The following is a 19353-nucleotide window of genomic DNA, read 5'->3' on the forward strand; positions in this document are numbered from 1 at the left end:
ACTCATTAATTTCAAATAGACAAGGTTGCCTACGTGCTCCCAGCCAACAGAGCCATGCATGTTAGCATGCACCAGGACCTGAGCACGGTGCACATCAATGCACACAGGTGCAGCAGGCACTTTGCTTTCAGACTGAGCACAGCTCCAGGCAGCAGGGGCAGAGCAATCCCCATCTCCCCAGCACCCCAGGATGGGCAGCTCTGCCCTGTCCCTACAAAAGACCCACTTTGCCCAAGTGTCAAGATCAATTTAGCATCCCAGCATGCTTGGTTTTTTCCCACTCAAGGGTGATCATAGCAGCTTGTACGTGCCCAGAGGAACAGTGCACCCAGCACGTGGGCTCAGATTTGCACTCCAAAGCTCTGGTGACAGTCTCACATGCTTATCCTGGTAGCTGGAAATAGCTTGTGAGAAAGGATTAAAGCAATGAGTCGTCTTATTTTTCCCTTGTCATTTCCTTCTCCTGCCTGCCAGAAAAGATCACTCTCTCTGGTCAAGGTCTCAGAAGAAAATCTTACTCCAGGATAGGCCTCTTGGGTGCTTCTTAGTCAGAGGGAGAGGAAGCAGCACAGAGCCCATGCAGCACAATACAACACTTGGCTCCTCCATCAGCAGGACCAGTTGGCAGGACAGGGCACTTGGATATCTTCCTAGAGGGAATGCTCTCACTCAGCCAGACGTGCCTGGCAGCAACTCAGGAATTCCAGTAAAGCACAACAGCTTGGTACAGAGCAGGCAAGCTGGCTCTTCTGGGTCTTAATTTTTAACTAGGAGCACAAATTCCCACGCTTTCTTCATCCTGTAAGCACTTTCATATTTTGCCCCTTTTCCCAAGAGGAAAAAAAACAGCATCACAGGTTTCTGCTACACTCTCCAAGACAACAGTAAACCCACATGGTTCCAGCAAAGCCCTCCAAGGGGCAGTAAATACTTTCCCAAGAGGTTCCCACATCATCCCTGAGGCATCACAAAGATGTACTTCTGGAAGAGATGAACTCTTGTAGCATCTTGAAAGGAATTTGGTACAGCAGGGGAGGCAGGCACCTCAGCTGATGCAGTGCAGCAGCTGAAACCAAGCAGGCAACTCAGGAGGAGCTTGCTGCTTCAAGCTTGTGCCCTGGATATCACTGTGGGCGTGCAGAAATATGCACAACACATTTCCTATAAAGCCACAGTGCATGTAGCAGCAATCAGCCTCCAGGCAGCTGTTACACAGTGCCCCTCCACACCAATTACTGTAAGATATTTCTGGACGGAAACTTGGTGGGGCAGAAGAACACAGCCTTCACTTCTCAGAAGAGGGGTGAGGCTGTTTGACACACTCCCCTGTAGTATCTGGCAGCGATGTGGGAAGGAAGAGAATTGATACTGAAAGCGGTCTGAGAACAGCCGCCAGGCATAAAAGGGCTTTGCAGAGACACACAGGTACTTGGAATGAAAGCCTAACATTTCCCCCAGAGAGCAGTAGATCTACAGAGTGGAAAAGGTTTGAAAGATTAGCTGTGACATTATTACTAGAATCAGGAGAAACCCACCAATTCAGGCAGTTTTGCACGTTTGTTTTGAGGACCTGATCAGGATATTTTACTGGAATCTGGGTTCAAGGAGTGCCGCAGGAGGTGGGTATTGCTGCAGCCCCTCCTTATCTCATTTTCCAAGCTGGAAGGCAGCAGACACCTTCACCTTGTCTGCAGGACAGGCAACAAGGCAGAAGATTCCTCTGAGTTCTGACCAGAAAGAGGGCTGCACCACAAAGAGGGCTCCAGCTGGTGCTGGCAGCCATGGCAATAGCAGTGAAGATGTTGGTCATCCCTTGCAAAGACCTTCTGAAGAGGAAGCAGATCTGTTTCAGCTGTTCAGAGCAGCATTCCAAGAAATGCTGAAATCTAGTATAGATCTGGCATCTGGAGTCTGTGCAAAGCCCAGGCTCCACATGAGATCAAAGCATCAGGAAAAATCCTCATCATTGCACAGCAAGCCTCTTCTTGACTTTGATGATACAAGAGCCACTCCCTTGCATACCTCTGCCCTTGCTAGCAGTCAAAAGGCAGCTGACTGCAGGCTAAGGGAGGTTTGGAGCAGCCACCCCCTTCCTCCTCCTCTTGCTGCAGCTGCTGGATAACACAGTGTCAGAACAGCTGTACTGCCAGCACTAGAAAAAGCAAGCCACACTTCAGGGTTGCATCAGCAGAGCTCCCAGTCAGCCCTGCTTACAACCAGAGCAGTCCTAAACACTACTGCCATTCATCCCTCCACATAGATTCTGGGGTAGCTTTCCCAGTGCTGGCCACACACACACACACACACACACACACACACACACACACACACACCCCAACCCACTTCTCCTTCTTCTGCACAGCTCCTTTCCCCATGGCTTGGTTTCTGAGTGGCTATAAGTCCCATCAGCAGCTTCACCTTCCCTGTAGGCACCTTTGGCATCAGAGCCATTTTCCTCAGCTGAGTTCAGGTCTCTTCACATCTCAGGATCCCAGCCTGCCTTCCTAGAAGCCACCAGTTTCTTACCCAAACCCTCTCCCAGAGGCAGCCCTGTTTCTAAAAGCTGCTTTCAAGCACTGCTTTCTTTAATCTGCACTTCATTGCACTCTTGGTCCCAAGGGTCCCCTCCACGTTAAAGAGCAGCTGGCACACAGCACACCATCCTCCTCCTCCTCCCGAAGCTCATTGCATAAAGTTCATTTGTTGCCCATCTCCTTCATCCGCACACCTCTTCAGATAGAAGGTCTCAACATCAGTTAGTTCAAGCTTCCAAGCTGAGAGATCCTGGATGAACCCCTTGCTGTCCCTTCTACAGGTAGCTCTCCTCATTTAGATTACAGTGCCAATAAACTGATCCAATGGACTAACTTTTACGGATTGCTCACTCCAATAAGTCGGTTGAAGAATCAATAACCTTATCAACACACTACCAGTAACTCTTTGTTATTTGTATCGTTCTGTGCACAACTAAAGACTTTATCAGAAGCTTTAACAAGCCACATACTACAGACACTGAATTACAGGTGCATCTCCCTTCCCTCCCACCATCACTCCTTTGCTCTGCCCTCCCACACCAAATCTTGCTGACTGGGGCCTGACTGAGTCCAACAGGCTGTTCAAGGAGCTGGGCCATTTCTGCATCCCAGCAGGTTTGGGTCCTCAGTCTCTTCCACCATTCATAGGTGTCTGCATTCCTGCATTTAGCCAATCCTACCTTCCTTAGTTCTTTCATCTAATTTAAGATCCAGTTTCTCTCATTTCAGTACTCACATTTTTGCCCTGCTCATGCCTCCGCTCCTCCAGAAGATCTCCTCCCAAACAATCAATCCACCCCTAAGCACTCCTTCCCCATTGGTCTCAGTGTTGCTACATCCATAACCAAGCCTACTCCTCCTGATACCGTTACCTAGGCAATCTCAGCCTTATATGGCATTACTGATATGGTCTGGTTGGCCTTTCAAGGTTCTGCCCTCTAAGAGTTTCTTCAGACTCCCCTGTAATTATCCAACCACAGCTGTTGACTTCACATACACCAAAACAAATCTTTCAGCTTCAGCCTTGGCTCCCTTTCCTAGCTCCAGTTACTTACAGAACCTCTTTATTGTATGTAAACAGTTTGCATGGTAGAGCAATGTGCTTTAAACACTTTTCTTTGTACTTTTGCACCATCCTGCTCTCTCAGCTGTTTGATTACAAGATTTTACCCTATAAGTCTTCTTAGGGGAGCCTTCTGGCTTGCTGCAAAGGCCTGAGTCTGTTTCTCCAGGGTAACTACATGCTCACAGTAGGTCTCCTCTGCTGCTGCATTCTAGCAACCAACCACAGCAAGCCACTTGCACTTGAGCTATGTGTGTGTTGACTGCACTTGGTATTGTGTTCCCTGCTTCCTACGTAGGAGTTGCACTGTTGAGACAGAAGGAAAGAGAAACTCACGGTAATGGACCCTCCATAGCATCAGTGCCCAGACAGGGAGAGAAACAGATTATCTCCGGAATTTGAAGTTGTACAACATGTCATTCTTTTAGCTCATAAAACAAGTTTCTCTTACAGAAAGATGTTTTCAGACACCCATGATATGTTTCTAGCTTAACTTCAAGCTTCTGAGATAAAGTTGCTGTGGGAATACTGCTGTTATTGCACCCTTAGGGCAAACAGCTACAGCTTCTGCTGACCTTGGGTTCTACAGAATATACATACACCTTTTCTAACTTCCTATTGTAAGCCTTTGGACAACCAGAACATAGTTTACAAGTAGCGCTACTGATTTTTTTTTTTTTTTTTTTTTTTTTTTTTTTAAATGGAAGAGAAAACGCAGCCCTGTTTCCAAGAATACAAACATTCAGAGAGATCTATGGCATTTTCCTTAACTGAAGGGCTCATATCCTATCGCTACAATAACTTAAAGTATCATCTTCCACAACCAGGAGGTACTCAGAAAGTTACAGGCTGGAGCAGTACCATAAATCAACACCCCCAAGCCAGCTGTACCACTGCACATAGACTTGCTTCTATTAGAGAGCAGAGGGCACGCAGAAGTGAAAGGGAAATGAAACCCAAACAAAGTTCTGACCTGCTCACTTGCATGCTCATAGCAGCAGTATTGTTTCGCCACAACAACATAGTTAAGTCTTTAGTATACAGATAAGTGCAGAAATAAGATTCTGAGTGTACTCACTCCCTCAGGAAAAAAAAAACAGCCAAGATGATGCCTTTGCTTGAATCAAGAGCCAGGAAGAGCAGGATAACCTGATCTGGGGAAGGCAGCTTCCCTCCTGCAGCCTCCTCTTAGCAGCACACTCTGTGACACACCAGGTAGAGGACTCAGGCACAGCACCACACCTTGCTGAAGCATACAGCCGTAGCCAGGGCTGCAGCACCTGCCCTCCTCCTACATTGCATGCCCAGGTGAAAAACAAAAGGGTGCACAGCTTTAAGGGAAGACCCCTATAGGTAGAAAATGGGGAGCCAGGGCTCAGTTCACGCTTGTACCTCTGCTGTCCTGCGGGCCAATCCCGAGCACCTGTGCTGCCTTCACGGGCTGCAGCTGGGCTGAATGCCTCCATGCCCCTCCCTTAGTTACAAGGACCGCAACTAACTGCCCAGCTTCCACGAGTTTATAAAAGCCGTGCGGTTAGGAAGCTGCTGGTACAAGAGCAGCAGGAAGTAACAGGGTGCAATGGTGCTTCTGAAAATGCAGAGATTGGGGTCCTGTCTCTGTTTTGTAGAAAACAGTGCTGGATCAGAGCAAGGGCTGCAAGGAGAGGCCAAGGCAATGTTACACCTCCGGCTCCAGAGAAAGTGCTCAAAGTTGATCTGGAATTGTAGAAGATAATTGCAGACTCTTTTTCTCTTATGCTCTGGCCAACGCAATGCAAAACGAACATTGGAAGGTGTTCCTATGCAGCTGATGACGAAGGCGGTAGGAAGGACGCACTCAGGCCAGAGCTCGCCGTGTCCATGGCGACTGGAGGCCAGGCACGCCGCGTTCCGAGCAGCCATAGAGCAAACAGCGTGCCTGGCTAGAAGGGCCCTACGGAGCCCGTCCCACTGTGGAAGCCACCTCCGGGGAGGGGCTAACGCAAATGCAGCAGCGAGGCGGTCATTTCCCACTCCCCTTCCTCGAGCTGCCCTCGAACAAGATGGCGGTGGCGGGAGGGGTGGCTTCGTTCGCCAGGGCGCAAGATGGCGTCGGGGTGGGGTCGGGGAGCTGCTGGGTGCGCATGCGTGCATGTGCGGTTCGGTGGGGCGACGCCGGTACCGAGCGCAGGTAGGCGGGAGTGGGGGGTGGCTGTGGGGTGGGGAGCGGTGCCGTGCCGTGCCGTGCCGTGCCGTGCCGTGCCGTGCCGTGCCGTGCCGTGCCGTGCCGTGCCGCCCCTGGCTTGACCCCGGCCCGGTGCTCGTTTGCAGTGGAGCTGGGGGTTCTCGCATCTCGTTTCTTGGCCTGTGCTTTGCAACGCGGCCGGGCCTCGCTCGGCCCCTCCGGGAGCTGCGGGGGAGATGAGCTGTGGCCGGGGTCACCGTCTGGAAAAGGGTTGGTGTGGTACCGAGGGATGTGGTTATAGCGCCCGCGGGGGGGTGGGCTGATGGTTGGACTGGATGTTCTTAGTGGTCTTTCCAACCTTAATGGTTCTACAGTTCTCTGCTTGAACACGGTGCTGCTGAAACTACCACCTGGTTTGAGATGTTAATTATCTAATTATTGTCTGCAGGGTCGTTCTGTTTACATGCATGAACTCAGAAGGAGGGATGGAAACATCTGATGGAGGCACACGATTGCCTGTAACAAGAAGGGTGTTGTCCAAACTGTGTGTGATGTTATCTGTCATTGTTGAATTGGTAAATAGTGCTGGGAAACACCCCCACGGGGCTCATCAGAGTGGTGAGTTTCCTTGTCAGGCCCAGGAGGTGGTGAATTTGTGGGGGCTTCATTGCTTTACCCTTTGATACCAGGCTGTTAGGAGTCTGTTGTTGGTTGGTTCTACATATCACAGTATTTTGTGCCCCATGGAGACCCACTTTTAGCAGGTGGATTATCTGAGGAAACAAATTATTAAAATTCTAGAAGTGCCGCTGACAAACTGGTCTTGCAGATAGACCCACCTGTAACAGGGGACCTGAGGTCAGTGCTCACCGAAAGAACTTGTCACTGGCTGGTCATCCTGTCCAGGTGAAAAAGTCCATAACTGTGCTGCTTCTGGATGAAGGTGTCACCTTTCATCCTGGGGGCCTGGAAGGAGTTAATGTACCTGATGCTGTGCAGTATCAGGGCAGGGAGCAGCAGCTCCTTCATCATTCTGGTTCCAGCCTGGCTTTTTTGGGAATGGGGTTGGACCACCACCACCAGCAGCAACCCTGGCATGTCTGACCTTAAGGAATATCTAGAAATAGTCCCCCTGGAGTTGCTTATCCCATCCGAGGGTCTTTTGTGTTGTGGGTGTGGAAAGACAGAGCTGGTCTTAGCTAGTAAGCCTCCCAAACTCCAGCATATGCAGCAGAGGCACTGTAGTGACTGCTGGAGCAAGGACAGGCTTATTGAGATATTTACTATGTTCCTGTATTGCTCACATAGTGGAGAATGCATTGGAAGGTCTTACTGTTGCTGTGGTCAGGTCTGCAGATGGCTACTTCAGTGTACAGGAATTGTCTGGCCCTGCTTCAAGGACTGGGCTGGGCCAAGATGCCCATGTATGGTTCTGCTGCCAACTCAGTACAAGTGGCTTCAGGTGTGGCATGTGTGGCTCCAGTGCTGGAGCTGGTCTGTTCCAAGCCCAAGGGTTGCTGAGTTGTGGTGCGGCACAATGGCTTGTGAACCCAGCTGTGAACTGACTAGGAAGCTAAAACAGATGTAACAGCCCCAAACTGCGATTTGTTTCCAGCTGCCCTTTGTCAGCACGCTCAAACAAATGCTTTCCTGGTAGATGGTGTTCAAACATCCTCCTCAAAAAAGATAAGATCTGCAGACGTCACTGGCAGGAGCAATGCCAGATGTCAGATGCGGAGGTGGAAGCGTTCTGAAGTAAAGGCTGGTTGCTTTCTAATTTATGAGCTTGTTCCTTTATGGCTGTGCATTATTATTCCCTCTTGCAACTCCTTTTCCCCTTACTTCTTAAAGCCTAATTCTGAAAAGTTCTGAAGTACTCCATGACTAATGCTCCATCCCAAGGAAAAAGGTTATGAAAATACCACTGTGGCAAGCTTAAATAACGCAGTGCTTTGGATGTAGGGACAAAATCTGCTTTTTTATGGCTACTATAATTTGTTTCTTTTCATCTGCATGTTTTCAGATGAGGGAGTTTAAAAAAAAAAAAAAAAAGCTTTAACAACTATCTCAACAAAGTGAAATGACTTACGCATGTCAGCTGGCTGTGGGGGTTGCACATCTGTGGGGGAGTTACCCGGGGAAAAGGACGAGAGGAAGTGGAATGTAACCTTTTTTAAACAGTACTGCATGGTAGCGATGAGAAAACAAGGTGTCTCTGGAAACTTGAGCAGCTGTGGTGCGTGCAGCTTGTGCTCAGTGAAGTGCCCTTCAGATGGGATGTGTGTGGAGTGCAGTGCAAGTACTGAGCCTGGCTTTGCTTTCAGACAGGATTCGAGTAGCAAAGTCGAGTCCATGTTAGTGTGCAGGTAATGGCTGTGCCATCAGAGCTGGCCGTGCTGGATCTGATGTACCGCTCACTGTTAATAGCATTTGAGGCTTTTAGCAGGTTTGTCATATCCTTTAGCCCTGCTTCTGTCCCAGCAACAAAGCAGCTAATCACTTCTGTAAGTGTGGAAGTAGAAGAGAGAGAGAACTTTTCAGGGCTGAGCAGTGAGGAGCTCAGGCTCAGCTCGGGGAGTTCGTTTCCCTGTAGTTCTGGTGTGACTGCAGAGCAGCTCCCTGCTGTTCCTTTGTGAGTCTCCTGGGTGTGCATGAGGTGTGCTGGGGCACCACCAGCATGCACAGTTCTCACATGAAGGTTGCTAGAGGGGATTTCCCTGACTGTTTCCTTCCATGTGTTGCGTACAGCTGTTTTCCAAGAATTTGTCTAATCCTTTCAACTTGCCACCCACCCCTGCAACCTCACTTGACAGCACATCTCAGACGTTTGGTACCTGCCAGTATTTCCAGGTACTCAAAACTGATTTCCTGCTAATTACTTTATCCTGGCACAGATCTGTTCCACTTTCCCTCTACCCACTCTGCTTGGGACTCTGTGTCCTTCTGAGCTTTTTGACCCTGCTTTGATGGCTCCCAGCTGTTTAGTCTTTCCTCCAGCAGCGGCTGCTGCATCACTTCAGTTGCCCTCTTTTGCTCTCCTCTCTGCAGTAACCTCATAGCTGGCTTAGATATGCATACAGTGCTAGAGATCTGGGCACAGTGAGTTTTCAAACAGTCCAAAATGATGTTATGTGCCTTGTGCTCAGTCCTGTTCTTGCAGGTGCCCAGTACTTGCTGGCATGACGTGCCCTTGAGCCAGTCCTCTGCAGAAAGTTTGTGGTGAGAGGCGCAGGGCTTACGGGTGGGTCTGCTGCCCCAGCTCTGTTCTTCTTAACCTTTATCTTTATCCATCACAAATTCTTGATTCCTTTTCAATTCATGACCATATGGAATGCAACTTCCTTTTGATGATTGTCAGCATGTCTGTCTTTAATTACACCTCTAACTGTTCATTGTCTGGCTGAAGTCCCCCTGGAGCAGCGTCATCCTTTTATCTGGCTGTGGGTTTTGGTGTGGTGGGATGTGGTGTGGTGTGATGGCTTAGTCCCATGAGAGCTCTGCAGTTGGATCTAATTGAGGTCTGTCACTTTAGCAGGGTTGATGTGCCGTTTCAATCTAGTGATGTAATTGATTGGAACAAATGCTGTGCCTGCTCCTGCTGGGCTAATTACGAGGAATTCTTTGGACAGAGAAGAGCAGACAGATATCTTTTGTTTTTCTAATCTTGCCTAGAAGTGGTCAGACTCATGGCTTCTGGGAAATGCTTGAATTGAACTGGAGTCTCATCAGTTTTCATACCCAGCTGTTCTTCCCTTGATCTGCTGTTTCTGCATGGGCTTGCTGTGGCTGATGTTGCAAGCCCAGAGGATTGACTTGGTGCGTCATTTCCTGTTCCAGACACGCTGCGTTTTGAAACAGTTCTGTGATGTGTCTGAACAGGGTGCTTGGCTCTGGAGGGCTGCATTGGCAGTTGCAAGGGTCATCAGCTCCTTTATTTTGCTTCTGGCAGCATTGAGGTAGCGACCCTGTTGTCAGCTGTCATGTGAACGGAGCTTTTTGGGATGGCCCAGGCTGGGGAGCTGACTGACTCTGATATAAGAGCCCTTCACTTCTCACCAGATACTAAATGCATCCATCCAAAGAGGTGTCCTATGTTTTGCCTTAGGTCTGTAGCAGCTGGAGTGTGAGAGGGGGCTCAGTCTGAAGAGCATGGGCTTCTGTCATGGGAAGATGTCCTGCTGTGGGGATGGGCTTCCTAGCCATGAGCTGTGGCTGGTGCTGGCTGAGCAGTCCTTCCCCCCTTCCCCTCCTGCCTCAGCCTTTTGTGAACATACAGTGGCTTCTTCCAGGATGTGACTACTGTTTCCACTTGCTTTGCTTCCATATATATTGCTGCCTAGCTGAAGCATCTCTATTTCAGCTTCAACATTCAGGGTGTCCCAAGATGTGCTGGACAGCTGCTACTTGACTTTGGGTAGCCCTTGTTGCATGATGGCACCGTGTCTGCTGTGTGCCATCAAATTCTGATTGTGTCTCTTCGTACCACAAAGCAGCAATGCTACTTGCCATAAATACCTCCTGTCTGAGTGAGCCCAGGTGCAGTCAGCTGTGACTGCCTGGGGATAGCAGCATGCATGAGTGCGATTACATCAGAGCTGTTGTCACTTTTATTTGGCTGAAAATTTACACAGTACCTAAAAATGTCAGTGGCCAGGTCTGTTTTCTGAAGGCTGCTTTGTTTGTGCCACGTAGCTTGATTGTTCCTGCAACCTTGCCTTTAAAGAGATGGAAGGAACTAATCAGCTGACAAAGAACACTAAAGTATAAAGGACGGGGCAGGGACAGCGTGCTCACAAAGAGACAGCTGCACTCTGAGCCTGGCCTCAGCTTAATGGGACAGCTTTAGTGCAGCAGACAGCTTCCAGCCTCGTAAATCCCATCCAATCCACTTTTGAACAACTCCTCAAAGCAACACTAATTCTGATCTGTGCTGGCAAAGATTTATCAATTAATTTCATTCAACTAAGTTCATTTAATAAATTGAATCTGTATTGCTTATTTCTTTTTTTCTCTTTTACAGGAGCAACGATGGATTGGCCCCAACAAAGATGTAGCAGGTGTTGTGAGAAGACATGCCATCTGAAATGGAGGTGATCCGTGGAGTTGGATGCTGACCCCATCGTCATGGGGTTGCGGCTGCTGGCTTGTCTCTTCCATCTGCCCACTGCAGTGATCTATGGGTCCTGTTCGCTGTTTGTTTCCATTTTGCACAATGTATTTCTCCTTTACTACGTGGACACCTTTGTCTCTGTTTACAAGATTGATAAACTGTCCTTTTGGATAGGAGAGGTTAGTCTTTTGCATGGATTCCTACTCTTGTAACGCTCTCTGAAGCTGAGACTGGTTCTTGTGTGCAGGGCGTTTGTTGTGATAGTTGCATTCTTCTTTGAAAAGGAAACAAGGGAGTCCTCTGAGTGCTAATCTGGGCTTTGCAGTTTTTCCTGCTTACATAAACAGAAAACAAGCTGGGGACTTTGTTCCTATGGGAACATTGGAGTGTTTTACTGGTGTGGAAAACCACTGGGTTTGTTCTGATAGTGGCTGTTGTCACAGGGGAATTAAACAGTGGTGATGGTGCAGAGAAGGTGCACGAGAGGTTCCTGTGCTCTGTTCACTGTGCAAACTCAGCACTGCTCAATTCAGTAACAGAAGTGCATCTCTCCAGGAGCTGTCTTGTGGTTTGTTTCACTGTTCTGTTTCTTTCCTAGACGGTGTTTCTGATCTGGAACAGCCTCAATGATCCTCTGTTTGGCTGGCTGAGTGACAGGGTGTTCCTTAGTACACAGCAGTAAGTTATGTTCTAAATAAAAAAAATAAGCTTGATGGTGGGAAAGGATAATTATTTCCACCTGGGGTGCCTCAAAGTTGTTCTCAAATTCTTTGGATTATGGACCTGTTGGCCATTAGCATTTCTCATGTGCTTACTTCAAGGTTTTAATGACAGTCATGGTGTGGCTTCCTGCATCTTGTGACAGTGGTTTAAGTGTTGGTTGAAATAAGGCAGCACCACCTGAATTATCAGGGAGCTCCTTACTCTCTAGAGGAGGGAAAAAAAAACAGATATTTCCTTCATGCTTCCTACACCCATACTTTTTGTGAATTCACAGACTAGCTGAGAAGTTATCTGATGTGGGTACTTGTTCAATGAGCAAAAGCTGTGTTGATGTCTGGGCATAATAAGCAACTTTCTTAGAGAGAAGATGCATGATTGTGCTCGGTTTTTGTTCAAGAGTCTAAAGCTTTTTGTCTTCTGTTACAGGCCAGGAGCAGAGATTTCCTCCCCAGAAGTAGTTTTGAAGAGGCTCAGGGCACTAAGCCACAATGGCCCCCTCTTTGCCATCTCTTTTCTGGCTTTCTGGGTTGCCTGGGCTCATCCTGGTTTGCAGTTCCTTCTCTGCCTTTGCATGTATGACAGCTTTCTCACCATGGTTGACCTCCATCACAATGCCTTGCTTGCAGACTTGGCTGTTTCAGCAAAAGACAGGACTAGCCTCAACTTCTACTGCTCCTTCTTCAGTGCCATAGGCTCGCTCTCTGTCTTCATGTCATATGCAGTATGGAACAAGGAAGACTTCTTTTCCTTTCGCATATTCTGCATCGTGCTGGCTGCCTTCTCCATTGTTGGCTTTACCTTGTCCACACAGCTGCTCCGCCTGCGATTTGAAACTGATGGGAAGGCAAAAGGGGACCAGGAATCAACCTTAAAAGAGTACGTGTCATCAGTTCTCCAGCAGGTGATGAAGGCTTAACTTATGTCTTTAGAGTCCTGTTATGTACTGCAGCAAACTGTAGGAAGATCCAGGGCAAGGCAGACCATTATTAATTATCTGTGGTTCTTGTCTGTTGCTACAGTTTTCAGAATCACCTCTGGCTGAGGTCACTTTGGCTTCTAAGGCCCTCTGAAAACAGCACAAAACTATCTTGTGGCACCACCGGCCCAAACTGGAGGCAGAGCCCTGACCTGCTGTGTGGTCTATCCAGTGTTTGGAACATGAAATGAGTTAATATCTAGAGCACCCACTGAGGCCTGTGAGTGGCAATATGTCAGAAGCAGCTTATCATTAAAGTATTCCTGCTTGAGCATGAGACCACTTCAATGCCCATTTCCTGTGGAGTAGGACAAGCAGATACCTCTTACCTTCTTGCTCACTTTGCCTGCCTGGTTATATTGCTGAAACCAGCTGCATCATGACTTAGTTCAGCTCCTTTGCTTTTCTTTGGGCTGCCTCACTTGTAGCTTATAACAAGAGATTAGCACTGTGTTCTGCTAACACAGCAGATCCTGATGAGATCTGCCAGGTGAGCTAACTGCAGGGATCTGGAGTAGGAGTGTAGTGGCTGATGCACAAATGCTTTTATCAACAGAAATTGTAGGATTTAATGTTATTTGGAAGATCTCTAGAGTGTTGTCCTCACATTGTTGTGGACTCTGCTGTTTTGGTCCAAGGAGAGGGAAGGTTTGAATGGGAGCTGAGGAGGGATAGCTCTGCATCTCCACAGAGGCTTTTCTATGCTTGTGGTAAAGGATTCACAGCTGTGAATTTTAGTGTTTTGTTGTTGTTTTTTTTTTTTTTTTTACTTCCTCTCATCTTTCTCACTGTAGGCTATACATTGAGAAACCCTCTGTTCCCCAGGAGAAGAGGATCACCCTGGCAGAGTATCTCCAGCAGCTCTCTCGGCATCGCAACTTCCTCTGGTTTGTCTGCATGAATCTAATCCAGGTAGGTGCTGCAGTGACGTGCTGGGATTCGGAGGATGAAGGCTGGTTATGGCTGTTGGGTGATTCAAATGCACGCCAGCTTCCCGGGAAGGACGGGGAGTTTCTGATGTCTGCTTGCTTTCAGAGCCTCCTGCCCTTGCACAGTGTAATCCATCAGCTACCTGGTAGCCATTATCTCTACTTGTTCAGGAACTGTCCTCAGGTCACATTTGTGTGGTGTTCCCTCCTCTGCAGTGCAGGCTCAGTTACAGGGGACTGGTTGAGCTCTGCACAGCCCATCTGGGATGCAGAAACACCAGGCCCGGCTTGTAATGGGAAGAGTTCAGACTACAGTTGGCTGACTTGGCTTTCCCGAGGCTCATGTCGGTGTTCTCACTACATCCAGCTGGATCTACCTCCCATCTGGCTTTTGCAATTTCTATTTTTCATTCTCTTCATCGATTACTACCAAATGCTGTCAGCCTGCCCAGCTTTCCTGAGCTTAATGAGCTGAACTCAGAGCTCCGTCTCCCCACGGGTAATCGGTTCCCCTCAGGCAAGCTCTTAATGCTGGTTTGCATCTTTGTGTTTGGGCCTTGTAGCCTTCTTATGGTCTCCCTCTTGGCTGCTGCTCCCACTTGCTGTGCCACTGCCTCCTCCTCCAGCAAAGTGGCCACTGTCGTCGCCTCCTTGCTGTTCCTTGCCCCAGCAGTGCTGTGTACTGCATGTGTGCTCTGTGAGCTCGCTAGTGAGGAATGCTTCAGCAGCTGGGATGTGGTATTGACCCCAGGCAGCCCTATGGTCTCAAAGCCTACCATGCCATAACCTCCATAGCCAAGCTCTTGCTCTGCTGAAGTACTTGGGGCCCATCCTGCGTGATACTTTGGCATAAGGCTCATCTCTTAAGATGAGAGTCTAGGAGGCTGTTAGCTTTTTTTGTTCAATCTTACTACTGTTGCTGCTTATCAGTTTGTTTGTGCACTGCTTTCACAGGTTTTTCATTGCCACTTTAACAGCAACTTCTTCCCCCTGTTCCTGGAGCACCTGCTGTCAGACCAGATCTCTGTATCTACTGGATCCTTCCTCCTTGGTGAGTCTCAGAAGGGACTGGAGGGAACAGCTGAGTTAGGGTCTGGCCTGAGTCTGGATTGTCTCTTTGTAAAATTCAGCTGGGGAGAAGCGTGCTCACAAACAGGTATTTGGGCTGTAAGATTCACACATGCATACACCTCATAAGCTTCCTTGGCACTTTTGAGTCTTCTTTCCTAGGCACAATAAAACTAATGTGGAGTCTTTTTCTAGTGGTGGAGAACGTGAGGTGCTGGATCCTGCCTAGACTCTGCAACTCCACATAGATTTTGTTCTCAGTACGACATGTCTGCAGATACAGCTCAAAGATAAGCAGGGAGCACAGCTCCTAATTTAGTGCCTCTGTATGGCATATGGAGTGCGTCCAGGCTGCCTCAGGTTTGTGGCAGACATCCTGTAGGGCTATTGTCACCCTGGGAAGTTTTTGTGTGGGCCAGTTCTGGTCACACTGTCCAAGTCTCACTGCTGCTCCAAGACAGAATCCCAGCCCGTGTATGACACTGGGCAAAAACTCTTGCTTGAGTTTGGTGAAGAAGGCCTCCCTCTGTAGGAAGTGTATGTGCTGTGCCACAAAAACAATTGAATGCATCTGCTACCAGCACCCCTGCTTTCTGTGTGTGTGTGTGTGGGGGGGGGAGGTTGGTGGTGTGGTTAGGTATTCTGCATCACCTGTCCTCCCATGTTGGCAAGCTTTGTCCTCTCTTGGTATGGGTCCTGGGGGGATAGTGGATACTAAAACTCTCTCAAGCTTCTGTGCTGCTGTCTCTATTCAGGTGTTTCCTACATTGCCCCCCATCTCAACAACCTCTACTTCCTGTCCCTCTGCCGCCGCTGGGGTGTTTATGCTGTAGTCCGAGGACTTTTCTTCCTGAAGCTGGCTCTCAGTGTTGTCATGCTCCTGGCAGGACCTGATCAGGTGTATCTGCTCTGCATCTTCATAGCAAGGTATGCACACAGCACTTGCTTCCCTTGCTCTCTGGCAACTGGGAAGGGAAGTGACTTGTCCCCATTTCCAAGAGGGAAGAGTAACCAGGGTCACCGTGGCTTCCAGCTCTGGTGTCTCCCTCTAGCAGCTCCCAGCTCAGGATTAGTCAGTGCTGAATCTGCTGGCTGTGCAGGCAGCAGTGAGGGAGGCAGCAATGTTCAGGCTCTGCCATGTGAGAGGACAAAGACTTGGCAGGGCTGGTGGCTGCCTGGTAGCAGCCAATGCCAGCTGCTGAGCTGAGCTCCTGTTTTTTTTTCTGCATCCTGCATGGAGTGATTGCCTTCAGGATGTGCTGCAGCTGCCTCTTAGTCCCAGCCCAGTGTCTCATCCCCAGGCCTCTCTGTATGGCAGGTCCAAGGCATCACTAGAAGGCACACAAGGCTGTTATTGCTAGAAGCATTCCTCTCCAGTAACCAGGATTTCTGAAAGTGTTATTTTAAGTGTTAGGGAACCTTTCTAATCTCTCTCTCCACTTTCTCTGATCTCCTACTTACTCCTCTAACTTCTTGGTGCCTCTATTCAGTGCTTTGCCTGTTGTCCTGCAGCAACCGGGTGTTCACAGAAGGGACCTGTAAGTTGCTCAACCTGGTGGTGACTGACTTGGTGGATGAGGATCTTGTACTGAACCGCAGAAAGCAGGCAGCTTCAGCGCTGCTTTTCGGAATGGTTGCTCTGGTCACCAAGCCAGGACAGACCTTCGCCCCCCTGATAGGCACCTGGCTGCTCTCTGTGTACACAGGTAAGTGCCCATGAGAAAGCACTGTGGTAGGAGAGGGCAGACTTGTGAGCTCAATGCCCTCCGCAGTGTTTTGGGTGGATGCAGAGCTCTCTCACTTACGAGGCTGGGACTGGTCTCCGCATCTCCAAGCCCAGTCACTGGGAGAGAGGAGCATTCCCAGTGTCCCATCTCAACAGACTGTTCTTCTACCCCAGGCCATGACATTTTCCAGCGTAACCCCTTGAGCAACGTGGTGAGCGCCCAGCCGAAGCTGGAATCTGATACAGTCTTGGAGCCAACTCTCCGCCAGGGCTGCTTTTATCTCCTCGTCTTTGTTCCCATCACATGTGCACTGCTGCAGCTCTTCAGTTGGTCTCAGTTCAGCTTGCATGGGAAGCGTCTGCAGATGGTAAAGGCTCAGCGCCAAGGCCGAGCACCAGAAATCAAAATGATCTAGGGGGGTGTTTGTGCTCCTGGCGGCGCTTCTGGTTCCAGGCTGGTGTGGGACTGCTGGCAAAGTGAAGGGATTGCTGGCTGGGAAAGCCCCCATGTTTACAATTTAACTGTGATGTGCTGTGATGCTGATGTTTACTCATCCCAGGAGGTGGCCACGGGGAAAGCAGAGGAGTGTTGAGCATGTACTGGGCTTGGGATAGGTCACTTGGCTACAGCAGTGAGAGCATTCTGGCCTTGCTGGTCCTAGAAAGCAGAATTCTAGGGCAGGGCTGCAGCACGTGCTAGAGAGGGTTGCATTCCTGCTGTGATATTCTAACCTGGGCATACCTCTGACCCACAGCCCCTCAGGCAGAGCAGAAAGGGGGGAGCAACTGGAAGCCTTTCCTGTAGAGCCCTGTAGTTTTTGGGAATGGAGGGAGAGGTTCTTCAGGGACCAGGTAACAAAGGAGGATTAACTTCAGAAGAAGAGGTGATATGGGAAGACCCTGAAGGCCCTTCTCAGTAGCTGAAAAGACCTCTCTCACATTCAATGCCATGGTTCTTTGACCAAATCTGCTCTTAGGCTTGTTTCTGGGACAATATCTTGCACAGAACACAAGGCTCCCTCCTACGAGGCCTTGCACAGGGAGGTGCTGGGCTCAGAACCTGGATGTCTCATGGCATCTTGTTGCTGGTGTTCATCCTTTCCCTCCCTAGCCCCCTGCAGTGAGCACTATTACAGCAGTGCTTCCCATGTTAGCTGGTAGGTTCAGATCAGGGAAGGAGCCTGTAACACAGCGGACAAAACGCTTCCCCTCCCAAGGCTGACACTGCTGCCTGCGTGAAGCAGCTCAGTGCCTTCCCTTCTTGCAGGTGGAGACTCAGCCTGGAGACAGCAGGTCATGCTTTTGTGCCTTCTATTCCATTGAGAAGCCTGTTAGACATAACACAGAGCAGTCACAGGGTTGAGATTTTACTTGTCGGGGAGAGAGACATCTTCTGTGCTTCAAAAAGCCCTGCTGATAAATTTTTCTGGTTGCTGAGTGATGGAGCCAAGGAGAGGGGAAAGTTTGGACTCCTTCTCTGCCTGGGAGCAGATGGGGCAGATGGTTACCCAGAGATCTCAAAATGAGGGAGTGTCTCCTCAGTCTTAGGGTTGCTGTGGGCAGGCAGAAGCGATGTGCTGAAGTAGGATGGGTAAGCACTGCCCCGTGCTTCCTGCAGGAGGTGGAGATTGGCTCACATTACTGCTGTTATCCATTCTGTCACCTCCCAGGCCTTCTGTACCAGGTTCCCTCTGCAGACGCAGCCCACAGATCTGCTATCTTGCCTCAGGACATGGCTGCCTCCTGTCTTGGACCAAGACATTTCTCTTGTGAGGCTCCTGTTGGTCTTACTGGTTCAATCATAAGTTATTTGTGTAGATTTTAACAAAGTTTGAGAATGATTATTCATTTCATAAATTAAATACGATTTTTTTTCTGTATTGCTGTGGTCTCATTTGAATTGGCAGCCACCCCATCTGGCCTGGTGTGGGCTCAGCTAACCACACAAGGCCCCAGGTGCAGTGTTCCTTGGTGGGGTGGGAGGGAAGTAGGAGCAATGGAGTTATTTCAGGATGCTGCTTGACCCATTTGCAGCTGGTAGACAGTCAGGAATGTGCTATCTAATAGTGGCAGTGTAAGTCTTAAGACAGCAACGCACGGCAGTTTTACTCTGGCCTTTGCCAGTCTGTGGCTGAGAACCAGGTCTAATATGTTCCTGCTCAGTGACTTTCTAGCAGGTGGATCTGACATTTCTGGGTTCATGCAGTGGTAGAGGGGTGCAATCTATAGTGCATGGGAGAAAATGAGATTAATCAAAGGAGTGGAGGGTGAAGTAGGCATCCCTTTCCAGTGAGACTGGGTGCTGGGGCTAAATCAGTTACTGCCTTTGGAGGAAGGTAAGTCACTTGTCCCTGCTGCTCTTGAAGATCCTGGGTGACAAAGGCTGGGGAGAGGTGCAGACCTGCACATTGAACCACATACCCATTCCCTCAGGCCTGTCCTGGGAGCAAAGCTTGCTGAGGAGTTCTCAGCAAGCACGTAGGTTAGCCACCTCTGTCCATGCCAGCAGCATCAATCCTATTGACCTGTGCTCACTAAGGGCAGCCCTCCCTACTCTCTTACAGTTTCTCTACCCTTCAACTGTTCTGTACCTGTCTGCAGTGACAAAGACTTTGAGAATAATGGTCGTTAAGGAGAGCAGCTTTGGACCCTAAGAGGGAGACCAGTTACAGGCCAGGAATGTCCTACCTCAGCACAACAGACTGATCAGGAAGGCAGTTTTGGACCATAGGTGTATTTTCATGGAGGGATTAGGCAGCAAGTTCTGTACAGGCAAGAGAAATACACACTGTTACCTCATTAAAAATGCAAGTGGGGGAAGATGAGGCCAGGAGGCTTGAGGTTTGTATATGAATGACTTTATTTAAGTATGCTGGGCACCACCAGGCAACATGGTTTGGACAGTGTGCGAGGGAACAGTCAGGCAGGTCAAATGAACGCTAGATTGGAGACGGCACCTTTCTGTCCGGTCACTGCAGTTTACAGAATGGAGCACTGCTGCTTCTGCAAGGCCAGCAGAGGAGCTGGGGAGGGGGAAGAAGAGATCACTGGCACTGCCTG

At 49.2% G+C, this 19353-nt stretch overlaps 1 protein-coding gene across 1 annotated transcript; it reads left to right on the plus strand.

The window, feature by feature from the left end:
• Positions 1-10867: 10867 nt before the first annotated feature.
• On the plus strand, positions 10868-16709 carry MFSD13A (major facilitator superfamily domain containing 13A; the record flags this gene model as incomplete). The annotated part of the gene is made up of 8 exons (XM_079535731.1): positions 10868-11050; positions 11470-11549; positions 12021-12470; positions 13365-13482; positions 14454-14550; positions 15323-15494; positions 16080-16273; positions 16468-16709. The coding sequence occupies exons 1-8, from the start codon at positions 10886-10888 to the stop codon at positions 16707-16709; spliced, it is 1518 nt and encodes a 505-aa protein (XP_079391857.1). The 5' UTR covers positions 10868-10885.
• Positions 16710-19353: the final 2644 nt, after the last annotated feature.

This window comes from Tetrao urogallus (assembly GCF_951394365.1).
Source record: "Tetrao urogallus genome assembly, chromosome: 5".
NCBI classification, from domain to species: domain Eukaryota; kingdom Metazoa; phylum Chordata; class Aves; order Galliformes; family Phasianidae; genus Tetrao; species Tetrao urogallus.